This window comes from Lampetra planeri, chromosome 61 (assembly GCF_965212315.1).
Source record: "Lampetra planeri chromosome 61, kcLamPlan1.2.h2, whole genome shotgun sequence".
Classification (NCBI taxonomy): domain Eukaryota; kingdom Metazoa; phylum Chordata; class Hyperoartia; order Petromyzontiformes; family Petromyzontidae; genus Lampetra; species Lampetra planeri.
Window position 1 is genome coordinate 1,289,027 of NC_136167.1, and position 22,792 is coordinate 1,311,818.

The window sequence follows — 22,792 nt, forward strand, 5'->3', positions numbered from 1 at the left end:
TGCGGAGCCGCGTGAACACGGAGGCAGCGTGAACGTGTGGAGTGTGTAGAGTGTGCGGTGTGTAGAGCGTGGAGCGGCATGAACCATGCGAACTGGAGGTGCGGGGAAGGACAACAAACTGAGCACCAACAGCGGCGGTACCGCGGGTGGCGCCGGCCACTCACTGAGGCCACCCCTCCCCCGTGGAGACGGTGAAGAGAGTGAGGAAGGCCCACAGGACATTGTCGTAGTGGAAGTCGAACTTCTGCCACTCGCGCTTCTTCGCCTCGGCCACCGTGTTCTTCTTGTACTCCAGGAAGTAGCCCCTGGGGGGGGGGGGCGCACACGTGACACGCACACGACACGCACACACGACACGCACACACGACACGCACACACGACACGCACACACGACACGCACGCGACACGCACGCGACACGCATACGACACGCACGCGACACACACAGATCCCCGCGTCAGCGGGCGGCGACGGGCGAGCGCCGTCGGCGGGCGGCGCGGCGACGGAGGCCGGGCGGCGACGTTGACGCCGCGCCAGCTGCTCGTTTGACTTGGGGGAGGAGGCCCGTAGCCGCTCGAGGTAATCGTCGCCGGAGATGGCCGGGAGCGGGAATCGAACTCGGGTAGCCGGGGCTCGTAGCGTGACGCGCCCGCCGCTAACAACGCTAACGCCGCCGCCGCCGCTCCCCATTCTAAGGGGCGTTCCGCTAGGCCGCGTAATGCGTAGAAGCAACAACAACAACAACTCTTGTCATGTTCTACCAGGTAAGGCCCACTGAGCTGTGTGGCTCTTTTTGAGAAGAGACCTGGCCATCGAAAATGACAGCTCAACGATGTGGATCATCATCATCATCGTGTGGATATTTATAGCGGCAGCCGCATACTCTAAACGCGTCGTGTTGTTGATTATAAATGTGGAGGGACAGGAGGACGCGGAGAAAAATCCACGTGACCACAAAGAGAGACGGGGAAACCTTCAAATACACAGCAGCAGGCGTCAGGGTCGGGATCGAACCCACGACCTCCTGTACACCAAGCGAGGTAGTTAACATCTCCTAGCCACCGTGATGATGATGAGAGAAAGAGACACGCAAACTCCAAATACACAGCAGCAGGCGTCAGGGTCGGGATCGAACCCACGACCTCCTGCACACAAAGCGAGGTAGTTAACATCTCCTAGCCACCGTGATGATGATGAGAGAAAGAGACACGCAAACTCCAAATACACAGCAGCAGGCGTCAGGGTCGGGATCGAACCCACGACCTCCTGCGCACCAGGCGAGCTGGTTAACATCTCCTAGCCACCGCGGCGCCCATTGTTGCGAAAGCAGTGCGAGTTTGGCTTCGCGTGGTGGGCGGGAGGCAGCGTGGGTGGGGCTGTGGGCGTGGGGGAGGGGCGGAGACACTCAACGCTCCACACAGATGGATTGAAGAATCCATGGCTGTGTGGCTGCCCTCACCTGCAGTCCTTCTCGAGATCCTTGGAGTTGTCGCTGCAGAAGAAGAAGCGCCCCTTGAAGAGCTGCACGGCGATGACGGCGAAGATGAACATGAAGAGGATGTAGACGATGAGGATGTTGAGGACGTTCTTCAGGGAGTTCACCACGCAGTCGAACACGGCCTGCGGGGCGACGTCGTCGTTCACATCGTTAACCTTGTTAACATCGCTGACATCGTTAACCTGGTTAGAGTCACAATGGTCATCATCATCTCACATTGATCATCATCAACTGACAGCGGTGAGCGAGGGGGCCTGTATCAAGTACTGAGTGAGCGAGCGGAGAGAGCAAGGAAGCGAGTTTACTGAGCAAGCGGGTGAGCGAGCGGGCGAGAGGGTGAGTGAGTGAGTGAGTGAGTGAGCGAGCGAGTGAGCGAGTGGGTGACCGAGTGATTGAGCGAGTGAGCGAGCGAGTGGGTGACCGAGTGAGTGGGTGACCTAGTGAGTGAGCGAGTGAGTGAGCGAGCGAGTGAGTGAGCGAGCGAGTGAGTGATCCGCGTGAGCGTGTGGAGTGAGCGGGCGAGTGGGTGACCGAACGATTGAGCGAGTGAGTGAGTGACAAAGTGAGTGAGTGAGTGAGCGAGCGAGTGGGTAACCGAGTGAGTGAGCGAGTGGGTGACCGAGTAAGTGAGCGAGCGAGTGGGTGAGCGAGTGAGTGAGCAAGTGAGCGAGCGAGTGATCTGCGTGAGCGAGTGAGTGAGTGAGCGGGCGAGGGGAGCTGCCTTGAGTTTGGGGAGCCTCTTGATCGTCTTCAGGGGCCTCAGCACGCGCAGAACGCGCAGGGACTTGATGGTGTTCAGATCCTTGCCTCCCTTGCCTCCCTTGCGGTTCTTGGGGCCCCTGCGAACCGAGCGGACGGCGGACAAGAGCGCATCGGTGAGAAGGGCCACCGCCCAAAACGTCGCCTGTTGGGTATTTTTTCTCGTGTTGTTGTTGTTGTTGTTGTTTTCCTTTCAAGCCCACGTGTTGATGTTTTTGTTGACATGGAACGTGTGGGGTTGTTGTTATTGAGATGGAACGTGTTGAGTGGTTGTTGTTATTTACACGGAACGTGTTGGGTTTGTGTTGTCGTTGTTGTCTGTGCTTGCGCACACGCACGCGTGCACGCGTGCACATGCACACGCACGCACGGACGCACATGCACGGACGCACACACACGTACAAACGCACACACGGACACACACACGCGCTCGTACCCGTCTGATTGCATTTGTTGGGTTTGTATATCGAGGCATTGATTTGTAAACCCGCCAATCGGGGAGTGGTGGTCGTGGTCATGGTGGTGGTGGTTGTGGTGGTGATGGTCGTGGTGGTGATGGTCGTGGTGGTGATGGTCGTGGTGGTGGTGGTTGTGGTGGTCGTGGTGGTGGTTGTCGTGGTCATGGTGGTCGTGGTGGTGGTTGTGGTGGTTGTAGTGGTGGTTGTGGTGATGGTTGTGGTCGTGGTGATGGTGGTTTAGCCGCGCTGTGCCGCTAAGAGCCCGGCGACTTCCATTCCCGGCTACGGCTGTCGTCGGTGCGGAGCGACACGATCGGAGCGGTTGGCTCCGCACGACGTGGAAGAAGTTCAACGTACACACGTACGACACACGCATGTACAACATACATACAACATACATACGTACCGTGAACCGGTTCTGGGCGCCCCCAACGCTTCACCGAATCCCCGCCGGCAACGGAAAAAGCGGCGCGACGGTGCGGTTTTAAAAACAATCGGCGCGAGACCCAAAAAAATAAAAATAAAATAAAAATAAAATCCCATTGGGGGGCACTCTGGCAACGTGAGCGGGGCGACCGGGCCGGGAGAGCCGGCGACCCGCCACGCCAAACCGGAGCGGTCACCACCGGCGCAGTGGCCGCGGTTCGGGCGAACGCCAGGAGCCCACGGCCCTCAGCGGAGCCGCCTCTAACCTCGGCCACAGCGGCGGAGCCGTGGTGGGTGCTAGTGGGGAGGGATGGTGGGTGGGAAGGGTGGAGGGTGGTGGGGGGTTGTGGTGGTGATGGGAGGTAGGTGGGAGGGATGGTGGGTGGGAGGGGTGGTGGGTGGGAGGGATGGTGGGTGGGAGGGATGGTGGGTGGGAGGGGTGGTGGGTGGGAGGGATGGTGGGTGGGAGGGGTGGTGGGTGGGAGGGATGGTGGGTGTGGTGGTGGTGGGTGGAAGGGGTGGTGGGTGGGAGGGATGGTGGGTGGGAGGGGTGGTGTGTATGTTTGTGTGTAATGTGCAGCGGTGGAGTGCACTGATGCGTCACATCTTACTCGGCTTCCGTGTTGCTTCTGCGGTTGTGGAGGGGCGAGAGAGAAGGGGAGAGAGAGAGAGAGAAGGGGAGAGCGCGGAGTTAGAGACACGCGGTGGGGGGCGGGGGGGGGAGCTCGTGTCAGGGTTCAGGGGTCAGGGTAAGGATTAGGCTTAGCGGTCAGGGTTACCATTTAGCGGTCAGGGTAAGAGTTGAGTAGTCAAGGTCAGAGTTTAGCTGTCAGGGTCAGGGTGTAACGGTTACGTCTAGCGTCCAGCTGTCAGGGTCAGAATTGAGCGGTCAGGGTCAGGGTTTGGCTGTCAGAGTTCGGCTGTCAGGGTCAGGGTTCGGCTGTCAGGGTCAGGGTTTAGCTGTCAGGGTTTGGCTGTCAGGGTCAGGGTGTGGCTGTGAGGGTCAGGGTTTGGCTGTGAGGGTCAGGGTTTGGCTGTGAGGGTCAGGGTTTGGCTGTGAGGGTCAGGGTTTGGCTGTGAGGGTCAAGGTTTGGCTGTGAGGGTCAAGGTTTGGCTGTGAGGGTCAGGGTTTGGCTGTGAGGGTCAGGGTTTGGCTGTGAGGGTCAAGGTTTGGCTGTGAGGGTCAAGGTTTGGCTGTGAGGGTCAGGGTTTGGCTGTGAGGGTCAGGGTTTGGCTGTGAGGGTCAAGGTTTGGCTGTGAGGGTCAGGGTTTGGCTGTGAGGGTCAGGGTTTGGCTGTGAGGGTCAGGGTTTGGCTGTGAGGGTCAGGGTTTGGCTGTGAGGGTCAGGGTTTGGCTGTGAGGGTCAAGGTTTGGCTGTGAGGGTCAAGGTTTGGCTGTGAGGGTCAGGGTTTGGCTGTGAGGGTCAGGGTTTGGCTGTGAGGGTCAGGGTTTGGCTGTGAGGGTCAGGGTTTGGCTGTGAGGGTCAAGGTTTGGCTGTGAGGGTCAGGGTTTGGCTGTGAGGGTCAAGGTTTGGCTGTGAGGGTCAGGGTTTGGCTGTGAGGGTCAGGGTTTGGCTGTGAGGGTCAAGGTTTGGCTGTGAGGGTCAAGGTTTGGCTGTGAGGGTCAGGGTTTGGCTGTGAGGGTCAGGGTTTGGCTGTGAGGGTCAAGGTTTGGCTGTGAGGGTCAGGGTTTGGCTGTGAGGGTCAGGGTTTGGCTGTGAGGGTCAGGGTTTGGCTGTGAGGGTCAAGGTTTGGCTGTGAGGGTCAAGGTTTGGCTGTGAGGGTCAGGGTTTGGCTGTGAGGGTCAGGGTTTGGCTGTGAGGGTCAGGGTTTGGCTGTGAGGGTCAAGGTTTGGCTGTGAGGGTCAAGGTTTGGCTGTGAGGGTCAGGGTTTGGCTGTGAGGGTCAGGGTTTGGCTGTGAGGGTCAAGGTTTGGCTGTGAGGGTCAGGGTTTGGCTGTGAGGGTCAGGGTTTGGCTGTGAGGGTCAGGGTTTGGCTGTGAGGGTCAAGGTTTGGCTGTGAGGGTCAAGGTTTGGCTGTGAGGGTCAGGGTTTGGCTGTGAGGGTCAGGGTTTGGCTGTGAGGGTCAGGGTTTGGCTGTGAGGGTCAGGGTTTGGCTGTGAGGGTCAAGGTTTGGCTGTGAGGGTCAGGGTTTGGCTGTGAGGGTCAGGGTTTGGCTGTGAGGGTCAAGGTTTGGCTGTGAGGGTCAGGGTTTGGCTGTGAGGGTCAGGGTTTGGCTGTGAGGGTCAGGGTTTGGCTGTGAGGGTCAAGGTTTGGCTGTGAGGGTCAGGGTTTGGCTGTGAGGGTCAAGGTTTGGCTGTGAGGGTCAGGGTTTGGCTGTGAGGGTCAGGGTTTGGCTGTGAGGGTCAAGGTTTGGCTGTGAGGGTCAGGGTTTGGCTGTGAGGGTCAGGGTTTGGCTGTGAGGGTCAGGGTTTGGCTGTGAGGGTCAGGGTTTGGCTGTGAGGGTCAAGGTTTGGCTGTGAGGGTCAGGGTTTGGCTGTGAGGGTCAAGGTTTGGCTGTGAGGGTGAAGCTTGAGCGGCCAGGTGGCACTCCAGCGGCGCGTTTGCGAGCGTGGACTCACGAGAAGGCGAACGCGAGGAGGGCGCCGCTCACGACGATGAAGTCCAAGATGTTCCAGGGGTCGCGGAAGTAGGCCCCACGGTGGAGCACCAGGCCCAGGTCGATCATCTGCTCGCAGCAGGCAGCGACGACGACGAGGAGGAGGAGGAGGGGAGAGAGGAGGGAGAAGGGAGGAGGAGGAGGGGGAGGAGGGAGGAACGTGAGGGAGGAGGGAGGAGGAGGAGGGGGAGGAGGGAGGAAGGTGAGGGAGGAGGGAGGAGGAGATGGAGGAGGGGGAGGAGCAGAGTGAGAGGGGGGGGATACCAGCGGCCCGCCGTCAGAAATGGATGTGAGGAGGGGGGTGGGACGTGTGGGGGGGGGGGGGGGGGCGAAGGAGTACAGTACAGCAATGGCGTTTGCCACGCTGTCCCTCAGCCGCCCACAACGTAAACCCCGTGATCATCACCAGAGATGCGCTGCATGCGTCGTCGTCGTCGTCATCATCGTCATCATCATCATCGTCGTCATTGTCGTCATCATCATCATCGTCGTCATCATCGTCGTCATCATTGTCGTCGTCGTCATCATCATCATCATTGTCATCGTCGTCATCATCATGACGTTCACCCCCCGGGAGGGACAGCGTTCCCGGCAGCGGCTGCCGCCAGGGGCGCAACAAGCGGCGAACGCCGACGAACCTTGAAGACCATTTCGAAGGTGAAGACCCCAGTGAAGACGTAATCGAAGTAGCGCAGCACCTGCAACGGCAGAGCAAGACCCGCGGTCAGGAGCCGGGCAAGCGCCCCCTCGTGTGCCGCGGTGCCGGCCTTCGCAGGCGCCCGCTTACGGCGCTCGCCCCAACGGTCCGTCGAGGCTACCCGGGGGATCCTTGTCAGTGTGTACGTGCGTGCACCTTGTTGCGGATGGAGCCGGCCTCGACGGGGTCCTCTGCGGCGAGCGCGATGCTGCTCATGGCGATGACCATGAGGATGCACATCTCGAAGTAGCGCATGTTCACCACGTAGTGGCACGCACGGCGCACACTGCACGCACACGCGGTGACCAGCTGGGCGACGGTGGTGGTGGTGCGTGGTGTGTGCTGGTGGTGGCAGTGCGTGGTGGTGGTGTGTGCTGGTGGTGGCAGTGCGTGGTGGCGGTGCGTGGTGGCGGTGCGTGGTGGCAGTGCGTGGTGGCGGTGCGTGGTGGCGGTGCGTGGCGGCGGTGGTTTGTGGTGGTGGCGGTTCGTGGTGGTGGTGGCGTTGGTGCCAGCGGTGGTTCAGTGGTGGCGGTGGTGGAGGTGGTGGTTCGTGGTGGTGGTGGTGGTTCGTGGTGGCAGTGGTGGTTTGTGATGGTGGTGTGTGGTGGTGGCGGTGGTGATGGCGATGGTGGTGGCGATGGTGGTGGCGATGCGTGGCGGTACGCACGGGTTGGTGGTGCTGAAGACGAACATGGAGCTGAAGGGCACCATGGGCTTGGGGCCCGTGGGGTCGCCCTCCGCCCCCTCCCCCTCCTCCGCCTCCGCCTCTTTCTCCTCCTTCCCCGCGCCTGTGGCACAAACGCGGCCACGGTGGTGGCGGCAGTGGTATTTGAGGTGATGGCGGTGCTGGTGATGGTTGTGGTGACGGTGTCGACCACCTCGGTGACACCCGGGCTGTCTCGGCACAGTAGTGACATCACTAATGTGGACTTCTACACACATCTGGCTGTCGCCTGATGAAGAAGCTGGTTGTAATTACTGGCGAAACGTCGTACACTCAGATTGTAAATGTTGAGGCTTGGCTCTCCAACACACCGGTGTGCTGCACTAGTTTACTACACTATACACTACACTACTATACACTACACTATACACTACACTATACATTACACTACACATTACACTATACACTAGTGCTGTACTAGTGACGAATTGGCCACGTTCTGCTTACGTGACAACCCTGACTAGTTGGCCGTGTCGGGTGGTGACGGGTTTAACGACACAACATTTCTATATTTACGCGATCTCACCCAAAAAGAAACCCTCGATTGTGGCATGTGGATGATGTTGGTCACGAACGCCGACCCCTGCGTGTTAACCTGCCGGGCCCTTGCGGAGGGGGGCAGAGCGGAGCTGAGTCACCTTGCAGCTGCGTGGAGTCTCCGGCGGGCCCGGTGAGAGTCACGGGGATCTTCACCAGCTGGCTCGGCTCCGCCTTGCCCCCGCCCTTGCCGTTGCCCTCCAACCCCGGGCCCTTGGCGTCGAGGAGGGAGGGCACGCCCACGGTGGCGTTGACGCCCGCCGCCTGGCCGTCCCTGGGCGGCGTGGGGGGAAGCGAGACCCCATCACCCGAGTCGGGACTCGAACCCGGGACGTGTCTGGCCGCGTGCCGGGGCAGCGCCGGTGCATCGGCTCCGTGCGCCCGTCCGCCCGCGGGCGGCGACTGTGACTCTCCACGAGTTTCTTTTATTATAATGATAATCATTATAACGGTGATGAGGAACTCAGTTTCACGAAGCGCTTGTCAAATTGGTCATCTCAAAAGTGCCGTACATCAGAAGTAAAGTAAAAAAGAGAAAAATAAAACACCCTTCTTGTTACTGTTACAACTAACGAGTCAACTCGCGTTATGCTCTGGGTGATGGCCCTTCTCCACGTCATACACAATCGGGTCGTTTGCGGTGTGGATAAAAAAATATATATATAGGCGCATTCTGACCACGATGCCATCACGCAGAGGCCTACCGCTTGCAAGTGGCGTCGCCGGATCTCTAGCGTCCCACTTGGAGAGAGCTGTTTCAGTGCCGTCTTGTAGGTGAGTGGGTGAGCGGATGAGTCAGTGAGTGGGTGGGTTGGTGAGTGGGTGAATGAGTGGATGAGTCGGTGGGTTGGTGAGTGGGTGAGTGGGCGAGTGGGTGAGTGACTTGGTGAGTGGGTGCCTGGATGAGTGGGTGAGTGGGTGACTGGGTGAGTGGATGAGTAGGTGAATGGATGAGTGGGTGAGTGGATGAGTAGGTGAGTGGGTGAGTGGGTGAGTGAGTGGGTGAGTGGATGAGTGGGTGATTGGGTGAGTGGGTGAGTGGGTGAGCGAGTGGATGAGTGGGTGAGTGGGTGACTGGGTGAGTGGGTGATTGGGTGAGTGGGTGACTGGGTGAGTAGGTGAATGGATGAGTAGGTGAGTAGATGAGTGAGTGGGTGAGTAGATGAGTGGGTGAGTGGGTGAGTGGGTGATTGGGTGAGTGGGTGAGCGAGTGGGTGAGTGGGTGAGTGGGTGACTGGGTGGGTGAGTGAGTGGGTGAGTGGGTGAGTGGGTGAGTGGGTGACTGGGTGCCTGGGTGCCTGGGTGAGTGGGTGAATGGATGTTGCCACTGTGCAGCTGCCAGACTCATTGCTTTTTGTCTTGACCTTTAACCCACCCGCCTAGCCTGCGAGCATTTGCGGCCGCTGGACTCGAACTGGTACCTGCGCACGCCATCGGCGGCACCCCTCTGCCCGTTGAGCTCCCCGTCCCGCGGCACTCCGTTGGGTCTCCGCGGGGCCTCCAGGCCCGAGGAGGCGAGGAGGAACTCCCTCTCTCCTGCGAGGTGCACGCACACGCAGCCCGTCGCACACACACACGCAGCCCGTCGCACACACACACGCAGCCCGTCGCACACACACACGCAGCCCGTCGCACACACACACGCAGCCCGTCACATACACACACGCAGCCCGTCGCACACACACACGCAGCCCGTCACACACACACACGCAGCCCGTCACACACACGCACGCAGCCCGTCGCACACACACACGCAGCCCGTCGCACACACGCACGCAGCCCGTTGCACACACACACGCAGCCCGTCGCACACACGCACGCAGCCCGTCGCACACACGCACGCAGCCCGTCGCACACACACACACACGCAGCCCGTCGCACACACACACGCAGCCCGTCGCACACACACACGCAGCCCGTCACACACACGCACGCAGCCCGTCGCACACACACACACACGCAGCCCGTCGCACACACGCACGCAGCCCGTCGCACACACACACGCAGCCCGTCACACACACGCACGCAGCCCGTCGCACACACACACACACGCAGCCCATCGCACACACGCACGCAGCCCATCGCACACACACACGCAGCCCGTCACACACACGCACGCAGCCCGTCGCACACACACACGCAGCCCGTCGCACACACGCACGCAGCCCATCGCACACACACACGCAGCCCGTCACACACACGCACGCAGCCCGTCGCACACACACACGCAGCCCGTCGCACACACGCACGCAGCCCGTCGCACACACGCACGCAGCCCGTCACACACACGCACTAAGCCCATCGCACACACGCACGCAGCCCGTCGCACACACACACGCAGCCCGTCGCACACACACACGCAGCCCGTCGCACACACACACGCAGCCCGTCGCACACACGCACGCAGCCCGTCGCACACACACACGCAGCCTGTCGCACACACACACGCAGCCCGTCGCACACACGCAGCCCGTCGCACACACACACGCAGCCCGTCGCACACACACACGCAGCCCGTCGCACACACACACGCAGCCCGTCGCACACACACACGCAGCCCGTCACATACACACACGCAGCCAGTCGCACACACACACGCAGCCCGTCACACACACACACGCAGCCCGTCACACACACGCACGCAGCCCGTCGCACACACGCACGCAGCCCGTCGCACACACACACGCAGCCCGTCGCACACACGCACGCAGCCCGTCGCACACACACACACACGCAGCCCGTCGCACACACACACGCAGCCCGTCGCACACACACACGCAGCCCGTCACACACACGCACGCAGCCCGTCGCACATACACACACACGCAGCCCGTCGCACACACGCACGCAGCCCGTCGCACACACACACGCAGCCCGTCACACACACGCACGCAGCCCGTCGCACACACACACACACGCAGCCCGTCGCACACACGCACGCAGCCCGTCGCACACACACACGCAGCCCGTCACACACACACACGCAGCCCGTCGCACACACACACGCAGCCCGTCGCACACACGCACACAGCCCGTCGCACACACGCACGCAGCCCGTCGCACACACGCACGCAGCCCGTCGCACACACGCACGCAGCCCGTCGCACACACGCACGCAGCCCGTCGCACACACGCACGCAGCCCGTCGCACACACGCACGCAGCCCGTCGCACACACGCACGCAGCCCGTCGCACACACACACGCAGCCCGTCGCACACACACACGCAGCCCGTCGCACACACGCAGCCCGTCGCACACACACACGCAGCCCATCGCACACACGCACGCAGCCCGTCGCACACACACACGCAGCCCGTCGCACACACGCAGCCCGTCGCACACACACACGCAGCCCGTCGCACGCACGCACGCAGCTTGTCGGACGCACGCACCGGCGGATGGACGGACAGACGGATTGGACTGAGGGACAGGGAGACAATAGGATGGACACGTGGGCGGATGGACGAACGGATGGATGGGTGGGTGGAGCGGAGAGATGGTTGGGTTGAAGAATTAACTGAACACCATCCACCACCACCCACCACCATCCACCCACTTCACCAGGTACTCATTGTGAGGATGAGTCGACCTAGGGGAGGCCCAGGACTAGTTCAGATAATCACCACCAATGTTGGTGGCCGTGAGCAGGAATCAAACTCGGGTTTGCCGGGATCGTTGCGCAGCACGGTGCTAACCCGCTACTACTCTACCGTTACCACCACCACCATTACAACCACCACCGTTACAACCACCACTACCGTTACCACCACCGTGACAACCACCACTACCGTTACCACCACCACTACTACTGATACCAACACCACTACCATTACCACCACCACCACTGTTACGAGCACCACCATTACCACCACCACCATTACCGCCACTCACCGGTAAACACGTCATCGCGGCCCGGGTGCCCGAGCGCCAGGCCTCCGGTCGGCACGGCGCCGGCGATTCCACCGACTCCGATTCCGCCGACGACGGCGGCTCCGGCGGCCTGCGGGGGCCGCGTGGCCGTGGGGTCGGGTGGGGGCCGGTAGCAGGCCGACGAGGTGCGGAAGGGGCTGGCGTTGAGGGCCTCTGTGCTGGTGGCGCGCAGGTGCTGGCGTCGCAGCTCGTTGGCGCGCTGCTCCCACACGGAGCGCGGCTTGGAGGAGAGCCGCGGCTCCTTGCTGGCGCACGACGGCGCGGGGAGGAAGGGAGTCAGCGACGGTGGTGATGGTGATGAGGGTGATGATGACAGTGATGATGACGTTAATGGCGACGATGACGACGACGATTATGATGACGATAAGGGTGATGATGACAATGATGACGACGATGATGATAATTATGATGACCATGATGATGATGACAATGATGACGACGACGACGATGACGACGATGATGATTACAACAACGATGATGACGACGCCGCCGCCGCGTACCCCCACCTGGACAGATTGGCGGCCGAAATGGGGCTGACCTCGGCGACCTCCCGGGCTTTCTGCATGGCGAGTTTATGCGTGGCAGCCTCCTCTTCCTCCTCCTCGTCCTGCTGGGAGTAACCGCGCAACCCCCACATACATCTCCCGCACGCGCCAAGCTCCCTCCGCCAGCCACGTCGAGGGCAAAGGTCGCCCCCGCGTAGCCGCAACGGACCGTCGGGGCACGTGCCGTTTGGCGCTGAGGCAGCTCCCGGGTGGCCAACAACAAACCCCACGGCAGCCGCGGCCACCTTCGTCTCTCGAGTGGCGATGTTGGCGACGACGATAATAATTCACATGTATTGGTTGCGCATTCTCATACCTAGGATCCAAGTGCGCAACGCATGAAGAGCAGGAGACAATGACAGAACCAGGGGGCAACCGGCCGAACTCGAGAGGCAAGGCCACTTTAAAGAGACGGGGTTTCAAAGCGGACTTGAATCTACCGACTCCGATTGCCCTGATTTCAAGTGGCGAGGCGATCCGAGGTTTCGGCGCCACGCTAACAAAAGCCCGGTCACCAAGAGAGCGCGACCTGGGAGTGCCAAGCAGTCGGAGACCGGAAGATCTGAAGGACCTTGATGGGATATATACAGAGGACTGCAGAGCTTGGGGGAATATATAAATGTTTTAGTCCCTGCAAGTAATGTGAGGCGAGCCCTCTTAAAGCCTGAAAGGTGAAAAGCTGTACCATAAAAATGCACCCGGAATTTGACCGGTAGCCAGTGCAGAGCTAAGAGGACCTGGTGCAATGCGCTCACGGAATGGTGACCATGTGAGCACTCTCGCAGCAGCATTCTGAACAAGGTACTCGTCTCAGGCTGACCTAGGAAGAGGCCGGGACGGGTTCAGACAACCGTCATCGGTGTCGGCGGTGGGTCGTGAGCGGGGAACCGAACTGGGGCCGCCGGGGTTCGTAGCGCGGCCGCGCTAACCGCTGCGCCGCCGCTCCCCGCGCTAACCGCTGCGCCGCCGCTCCCCGCGCTAACCGCTGCGCCGCCGCTCCCCGCGCTAACCGCTGCGCCGCCACGCCCCGCGCTCGGGGCACCGACGATCACCCTCATCGATGCATCACCTTGGTCAGCTCCTGGGCATTGGCGAGATTGTCCACAGCGATGGCCAGGAAGACGTTGAGGAGGGTGTCTGTGCGTCACAGTGGATGTCGTTAAGGGCTCAGCACGGACGCCGCGCGGACGCTCAAGGGACAACCTTAGCAGGCGGACACGACGGACGGACGGATGAACAGAGGGATGAACAGATGGACACACGGACAGATGGGGAGACGCACGGATCGAGAGACAGATTGACACACAGACGGAAAGACAAATAGACAGGCAGAAGGATAAACAACAAGCGCTTCTCAAGAAATTAGATTGTCAATCCAAATAATGATTTTAAAGTGCCATACAGCTCCCGGAGGGGAAGAGCGTTCCAGACGGTCGCAGGAGCAGCAGCCAGCCAGCAAAGCCACCACCACCGCTGCTGCTGCTGCTGTGAGGATGACCAGAGTTCGTGTGATGACGATGGTGGGGTGGGTGGGGGTGGTGGGGGGGTGAGGATACAGTTCCCGAAGAGGGTGAGGACGATGAAGTAGAGGGAGGCGAACATCCCGTCGTCGACGCCGCCCTGCGACACGATGGCATCGTACATCACCACGTTCCAGTCCTCGCCCGTCAGGATCTGCACAAAGCGCAGGGCACGTCGTCATCATCACCACCACCATCATCATCGAGATCATCGCTATCATCATCACCATCGTCGCCATCATCGCCATCATCATTATCGCCATCATCGTTATCATCATCATCGCCATCATCGTTATCATCATCATCGCCATCATCATCACCATCATCATTACCATCTTAAACATCATCATCATCGGCATCATCATTGCTATTGTCATCGCCATAATTGCTGTCACGATCACCATCGTCATTGTCATCATCACCATCTTTATCATTGTCATCACCATCATCATCACCACCACCACCACCATCATCATCATCAGCACGACCGCCATCATCGTCATCTTCATCATTGCCATCACCATCATCGCCACCACCGACTATCACCGCCACCACCGTCACCACCGTCGTCCCCTGCATGCGTGCTGCGTGCGGAGTGCGCGATGTCGGGGGTGTGAGTGAGGAACAGAGGGACCGGCCTGGAACACGGTCATGATGGCCGCCGGGAAGGTGTTGAAGTTCGTGTCGGGGGTGCTGTGGTCGAAGTTAAATCTGGAGGAAGACGGGCGACAGAGAAAACGAATTACAAAGACATCTGAGGGAGTATCGTATCCGCTAGAGATCCCATTGCCGGCTCTGAGAATTGACAAAAATAAAACAAAGAGAAATTTTGACTGCCGTGCAACAAACATTACTCTCGTATGGCAGAGCGGGGGGGGGGGGGGGGCGGGAGAGTGCTGCCCTCTGCAGAAGGAATCTCAGAGGTAGTTCTGTGGAATGCACTTCCGTTCTGTGTGGACCAGTGGTCACTTGAAGCAGTGATCTCAGAGGTAGCTCTGTAGACTCCACTTCCGCATGGCCATTCTGTGTGGACCAGTGGTCACTTGATCTCAGAGGTAGCTCTGTAGACTCCACTTCCGCAGGGCCATTCTGTGTGGCCCAGACGTCATTTGAAGAAGGGATCTCAGAGGTAGCTCTGTAATATCTGCTTCTGTGGGTTCTGCTCTCTGACAACACGGAGCAGGAGGATGAGGAGGGGGGAGGGGGATCGCGTTTTGTCGTGTGAGATTATATTTTCACCCCCAACGGATTTCTTCTTTCTCCGGTATTTGCGGAGATTTTTATTTTGCGGTTAAAATCTAGCAGGAGGGGGGAGGGGGAGGGGCCCTGGTAAAGTTTGACTGCATTCCACTCACTGGCCCCCGAAGAGCTGCATGCCCAGCAGAGCGAAGACGACGATGAAGAGGAAGAGCAGGAAGAGGAGGGACACGATGGACTTCATGGAGTTGAGCAGAGACACGACCAGATTCCGCAGAGATGACCAGTACCTACACACAAGCGCACGCGCACAGACAAGGGATCCCCGTGTAGCCTGTAACAGACTGTTGGGAACACGTGCCGATTGCGAGCACCTATGAAGGCCGGCACCGTCGCACACGAGGTGGGTAGCGAGCACCACGCCCCGGCCGCCTTTGTCTCCCTAAGTGGCGATGTATACGCACAGCACCAGGTACTAATTTGAGACTGAGTCGACCTAGGGGGGAGGCCCAGGACCGGTTCAGATAATCGTCACTGGTGTAGGCCGTGAGCGGGGATGGAGCCCGGGTCGCCGGGGGTCGTAGCGCAGCGTAGCGCTAACCACTACGCCGCCGCTCCCCTCAAGAGACGACCATTACCCACGTAGAGACAAAGGTGCCCCACATAGGCTCTCGCAGGCTGTTGGAGGCAAGTGCCGTAAGCGAACAGCAGCAAGTACGAGGCACACGCTCGGGGTGGGTGGCGACCACAATCGCCAGCCAAACGTCACAGTCACTCGAAATGTAAATCTTGCCGTGGGTTCGCTCGCCAACGCACAACCGGCTTCGTGCTGATGTCGAAGCTAATTGCGCACATTTTTGTGTTACGTGACAAACCTTACCAAATGGCCGTGTCGGGTGGTGGCGGGTTTAACGGCGTGTTTATAATTACGCGATCAAACCCATGGTGGGGGGGAAACTTGTATTACGGGTGTGGCCACCGCCACGCCCGGCCGCCTTTGTCTCCCCCCCCCCGGCAGTGACGCTTCTTTACACATCGCACTGGGTACACGCACCGCAGCCACATCGAACACCGCGACGCTTTGTTCGTCCGCACAACCCCAAGCGGCTTGCAGGGCAAGTCGTCGTCGTCATCTTTGTTGTCGTCACCATCGTCGTCATCATCGTCATCATCGTCGTCATCGTCGTCGTCGTCATCGTCGTCGTCATCTTCGTCGTCGTCACCATCGTCGTTACCATCGTCGTCGTCATCTTTGTTGTCGTCACCATCGTCGTTACCATCGTCGTCGTCATCTTTGTTGTTGTCACCATCGTCGTTACCATCGTCGTCGTCATCTTTGTTGTTGTCACCATCGGCTGCCGCTGCGGAAAGTCCCCGAGCGCTAAGAAGTTTTGTGTGTCGTTGGGGGGGGGGGGGTGGAGGGTGGGGAGAGGTGGGGGGGTCCCCCACTCACTTGGTGACCTTGAAGATCCTCAGAAGCCTCAGGGCCCGCAGAACCCTGAGGCCAAACGCCGACCTGGGCTGCAGAGTGGACCAGATGATTTCGAAGATGCTGCCGATCACCACCTGCACCGCACGGACATCCCCGCCCATCAACGCCATGCCTCCTCCTGGTGAGCTCCGCTCCGTACATAGGGGGGGAACTCTGCTTACGAACAAAGCGACTTACGAATGTTCAGAGATACGAACAAACCTGTCCGTATGTCCAGTTGCAGCTGTTCACGATGCTATTGCCTGTGACAGGCTGAAGAAGAGAGCAACTGTGCAGACATCTCTCAGTCAGTTGTTTAAAGAGAGTAGAGAGGAAACACGAGCATCCACATATGCAGAACGTGAAGAACCAGTGGGATCTACATTCACAAGAGATTATAAACGTTTAAAGCCATTCCCCGTCTTTGGTGTAGATGCCGTACAACGTGTTTGGAATTGACAGGAGTCAAGTTGTACTGAAGAACAAATCGACTAACCAACAGATCTCTGGAACCGTTTGTAAGTAGAGGAGTGCCTGCATATAGTAAGTATTCCGTTCAGTTGATCGTGAGTATGTCTTAAGATATGACATATCTGCTGTTTTTGCTGATGCTGTTGTTACTACTATTACTGCTGCAACTGATGATGCCACTGCTCATGCTCCTAGTGATGCTACTGCTGCTGCTGCTGCTGCCATCATAGCTGCTGCCTGCATCTCACCGCAAAGTCGAAGCAGTTGAAGGAGGAGTGGAAGTAGTTCTGCATCCCGAGCCCGTACATCTTGAGCATCATTTCCAGCAGGAAGAGACCCAGGAACACAAACTCCATGTAAGCTGCAAAGACAAAGATCCCCCGTACAGCCTCAACAGACTTTTTGGGGCAAGTGCTTTCAGTGAGTAGCACCTAACGAATGGCCGGCACGGCAACACGAGGGGCTGGGTGGCCAGCACCACGCCCGGCCGCCTTTGTCTTTCCAGCGGCGATGTTGACACGCCGCACCAGGCATTCATTTAAGGCTGAGCCGACCAAGGGGAGGCCCAGGACCGGTTCAGATAATCGTCACTGATGTTGGCCGTGAGCGGGAATCAAACTCGGGGTCGCCGGGTGACTAGGCTGAGACCCTCAACTTGCCGCACAAGAGACCACAGTTTGACCACAGAGCCGTCGTGAGTCTATGGGAGTCTATGGGCCTTTCACTAAACCTATGGGGACTCTGCATACGTCTATAGGCCTTTCTATTTGTTTATTGATCTCCCTATATCCATGGGATCTGTATGCGAGTCTGTGGTGGGTCGCGACGCAATTATGTGGGTCTCTACACGAGTCTATGGGTCTCTATGCGATGATGTGGCTCTCGCTGTCAGTCTATAATCCTCTTCGTGATGAGGTGCGTCTCTACGCGAGTCTATGGATTTCTCTGTGGGATTGGGGGGGATAATTCGGCGACGGGGGGGGGGGGGAGGATTGGTAGGGGGGGGTTGGTGAAAGGAGGGGGAGGAATTGGTGGGGGGGGGGAGTAGTGCCGACTCACAGAGCACTTCGGTGAGCTCCTTGGGCTGCTTGTAGTGGACCATGGCGACGCAGAGCGTGTTGAGCGCCACCAGGCAGAGCACCGTCCAGTAGAACGCCTGAGACTTCACCATGCGGCGGATGCAGAAGCGCAGGCGCTTCTCCTTGCGCTGAAAGTACGAGGAGGAGGAGGCCGCAGCGGCACCGGCCGCGACGCCGCTGGCGCCGGCGCCGCCCGAGGCACCGGCCAGGCTGCCCCCTCCGACGCCGCCGATTCCCGCGCCGATGGCCGCGCCGGCGCCGTCGGCTTTGACGCCGGTGATGCTGGCGCGGGCGAACGGGGAGCCTGGGCAGACGGGCAACGCGCAGAGAGGTCACGTGTACAACCACGACGATGATGACGAGGAGGTGGAGTGGGGTGGCGATGGTGGCCGACGATGGTGGATTGGATTTGCAATGCGTCCGTAGAGCTACGAGTTCACTTTCACCTCACTCAGATGCCCGTCCGCTCGCTCGCTAACCCGCTCAGCCAGGCTGCTCACTAACTCACTTGATCGCCACTCATTCGCTTATGACCCCACCCGCCTACTCACCAACCCACTTACTCAGTCATCCACCCACCAACCTACTAACTCACTCACCCACCCACACACTCATTCACTCACCCACCTACTCACTCACTCACTCACCCACCCACCGACCTACCTACTCACTCACCCCTCCACCAACTCACTCATCCACCGACTCACCCACTTATCCATGCCATTCATTCGCCCGCCTACTCATTAATTCAGTCACCCGACTCACTCATCTACCAACCCGCTCACCTATTCACTCATTAACCCACTCAACCACCACCCACCCAATGGCCCAATCACTTGCTCGCTCCCCTACTTATTCACTAACTCACTCACCCACCCACACAATCAATCACTCACCCACCTACTCATTCACTCACCCACCCACCGACCTACCTACTCACTCACTCACCCCTCCACCAACTCACTCATCCACCGACTCACCCACTTATCCATGCCATTCATTCGCCCGCCTACTCATTAATTCAGTCACCCGACTCACTCATCTACCAACCCGCTCACCTATTCACTCATTAACCCACTCAACCACCACCCACACAATAGCCCAATCACTCGCTCGCTCCCCCACTTATTCACCCAAGGGAAGGAGAGAAAGGAAGCAATCAAGGGAGTGTGAAGGTGCAGTTGAGGAGGGAGGTTGTAAACCACGATTTTGCTGCGATAAGGCATCAACCACGATCTCTTGCACAATACAAGACCCACGAGATCTCGTACGATATGCGATCCAAGAACGATATAAGACCCACAATATCTTGTACAATATAACACCCACGACCTCTCACACGCCACAAGACTCACCACCTCTCACACGCTACAAGACCCACAACCTCTCACACGCTACAAGACCCACCACCTCTCACACGATACAAGACCCACCACCTCTCACACGCTACAATACCCACCACCTCTCACACGCTGCAAGACTCACCACCTCTCACACGCTACAAGACCCACCACCTCTCACACGCTGCAAGACTCACCACCTCTCACACGCTACAAGACCCACCACCTCTCACACGCTACAAGACTCACCACCTCTCACACGCTGCAAGACTCACCACCTCTCACACGCTACAAGACTCACCACCTCTCACACGCTACAAGACCCACCACCTCTCACACGCTGCAAGACCCACCACCTCTCACACGCTACAAGACTCACCACCTCTCACACGCTACAAGACCCACCACCTCTCACACGCTGCAAGACTCACCACCTCTCACACGCTACAAGACCCACCACCTCTCACACGCTGCAAGACCCACCACCTCTCACACGCTACAAGACTCACCACCTCTCACACGCTACAAGACCCACCACCTCTCACACGCTGCAAGACTCACCACCTCTCACACGCTACAAGACCCACCACCTCTCACACGCTGCAAGACTCACCACCTCTCACACGCTGCAAGACTCACCACCTCTCACACGCTACAAGACTCACCACCTCTCACACGCTACAAGACCCACCACCTCTCACACGCTACAAGACTCACCACCTCTCACACGCTGCAAGACTCACCACCTCTCACACGCTACAAGACCCACCACCTCTCACACGCTGCAAGACTCACCACCTCTCACACGATACAAGACCCACCACCTCTAACAAACTACAAGACCCACAACCTCTCACACGATACAAGACCCACCACCTCTCACACGCTAAAAGACCCACCACCTCTCACACGCTACAAGACCCACCACCTCTCACACGCTACAAGACTCACCACCTCTCACACGCTACAAGACCCACCACCTCTCACACGCTACAAGACCCACCACCTCTCACACGCTACAAGACCCACCACCTCTCACACGCTACAAGACTCACCACCTCTCACACGCTACAAGACCCACCACCTCTCACACGCTACAAGACCCACCACCTCTCACACGCTACAAGACCCACCACCTCTCACACGCTACAAGACCCACCACCTCTCACACGCTACAAGACCCACCACCTCTCACACGCTACAAGACCCACCACCTCTCACACGCTACAAGACTCACCACCTCTCACACGCTACAAGACCCACCACCTCTCACACGCTACAAGACCCACAACCTCTCACACGCTACCAGACCCACCACCTCTCACACGATACAAGACCCACCACCTCTCACACGCTACAAGACCCACCACCTCTCACACGCTACAAGACCCACCACCTCTCACACGCTACAAGACCCACCACCTCTCACACGCTACAAGATCCACGATCTCTCACACGCTACAAGACCCACCACCTCTCACACGCTACAAGACTCACCACCTCTCACACGCTACAAGACCCACTACATCTCACACGCTACAAGATCCACGATCTCTCACACGCTACAAGACCCACCACCTCTCACACGATACAAGACTCACCACCTCTCACACGATACAAGACGCACCACCTCTCACACGATACAAGACCCATCACCTCTCACACGCTACAAGACCCACCACCTCTCACACGCTACAAGACCCACCACCTCTCACACGCTACAAGACCCACCACCTCTCACACGCTACAAGACCCACCACCTCTCACACGCTACAAGACTCACCACCTCTCACACGCTACAAGACTCACCACCTCTCACACGCTACAAGACTCACCACCTCTCACACGCTACAAGACCCACCACCTCTCACACGCTACAAGACCCACCACCTCTCACACGCTACAAGACCCACCACCTCTCACACGCTACAAGACTCACCACCTCTCACACGCTACAAGACTCACCACCTCTCACACGCTACAAGACTCACCACCTCTCACACGCTACAAGACCCACCACCTCTCACACGCTACAAGACCCACCACCTCTCACACGCTACAAGACCCACCACCTCTCACACGCTACAAGACCCACCACCTCTCACACGCTACAAGACCCACTACATCTCACACGCTACAAGATCCACGATCTCTCACACGCTACAAGACCCACCACCTCCCACACGATACAAGACTCACCACCTCTCACACGCTACAAGACCCACTACATCTCACACGCTACAAGATCCACGATCTCTCACACGCTACAAGACCCACCACCTCTCACACGCTACAAGACTCACCACCTCTCACACGCTACAAGACCCACTACATCTCACACGCTACAAGATCCACGATCTCTCACACGCTACAAGACCCACCACCTCTCACACGATACAAGACTCACCACCTCTCACACGATACAAGACTCACCACCTCTCACACGATACAAGACCCATCACCTCTCACACGCTACAAGACCCACTACATCTCACACGCTACAAGATCCACGATCTCTCACACGCTACAAGACCCACCACCTCTCACACGATACAAGACCCACGATCTCTCACACGATACAAGACCCACCACCTCTCACACGCTACAAGACCCACCACCTCTCACACGCTACAAGACCCACCACCTCTCATACGATACAAGACCCACCACCTCTCATACGATACAAGACCCACCACATCTCACACGCTACAAGACTCACCACCTCTCACACGCTACAAGACCCACCACCCCTCACACGCTACAAGACCCACCACCTCTCACACGCTACAAGACTCACCACCTCTCACACACTACAAGACTCACCACCTCTCACACGCTACAAGACCCACCACCTCTCACACGCTACAAGACTCACGATCTCTCACACGCTACAAGACTCACCACCTCTCACACGATACAAGACCCACCACCTCTCACACGCTACAAGACCCACCACCTCTCACACGCTACAAGACCCACTACATCTCACATGCTACAAGATCCACGATCTCTCACACGCTACAAGACCCACAACCTCTCACACGCTACAAGACCCACGATCTCTCACACGCTACAAGACCCACCACCTCTCACACGCTACAAGACCCACCACCTCTCACACGCTACAAGACCCACCACCTCTCACACGCTACAAGACTCACCACCTCTCACACGCTACAAGACTCACCACCTCTCACACGCTACAAGACTCACCACCTCTCACACGCTACAAGACCCACCACCTCTCACACGCTACAAGACCCACCACCTCTCACACGCTACAAGACCCACCACCTCTCACACGCTACAAGACCCACCACCTCTCACACGCTACAAGACCCACTACATCTCACACGCTACAAGATCCACGATCTCTCACACGCTACAAGACCCACCACCTCCCACACGATACAAGACTCACCACCTCTCACACGCTACAAGACCCACTACATCTCACACGCTACAAGATCCACGATCTCTCACACGCTACAAGACCCACCACCTCTCACACGCTACAAGACTCA

The 22,792-nt window shown here is 58.6% G+C and overlaps 1 protein-coding gene across 1 annotated transcript in view; it reads right to left on the bottom strand.

Moving 5' to 3' along the window:
- LOC144736608 (voltage-dependent P/Q-type calcium channel subunit alpha-1A-like) overlaps positions 1-22,792 on the bottom strand; it is a 141,966-nt gene that overhangs the window by 53,745 nt on the left and 65,429 nt on the right. Inside the window, 19 exon segments of the mRNA XM_078619175.1 lie at positions 165-305; positions 1,458-1,618; positions 2,218-2,335; positions 3,751-3,768; positions 5,719-5,825; positions 6,395-6,454; positions 6,610-6,739; positions 7,121-7,241; positions 7,816-7,988; positions 9,136-9,250; positions 11,607-11,890; positions 12,152-12,255; positions 13,260-13,327; positions 13,747-13,864; positions 14,349-14,421; positions 15,066-15,197; positions 16,361-16,473; positions 17,098-17,210; positions 17,909-18,232. Coding sequence (XP_078475301.1) covers positions 165-305; positions 1,458-1,618; positions 2,218-2,335; positions 3,751-3,768; positions 5,719-5,825; positions 6,395-6,454; positions 6,610-6,739; positions 7,121-7,241; positions 7,816-7,988; positions 9,136-9,250; positions 11,607-11,890; positions 12,152-12,255; positions 13,260-13,327; positions 13,747-13,864; positions 14,349-14,421; positions 15,066-15,197; positions 16,361-16,473; positions 17,098-17,210; positions 17,909-18,232 — 2,473 coding nt within the window.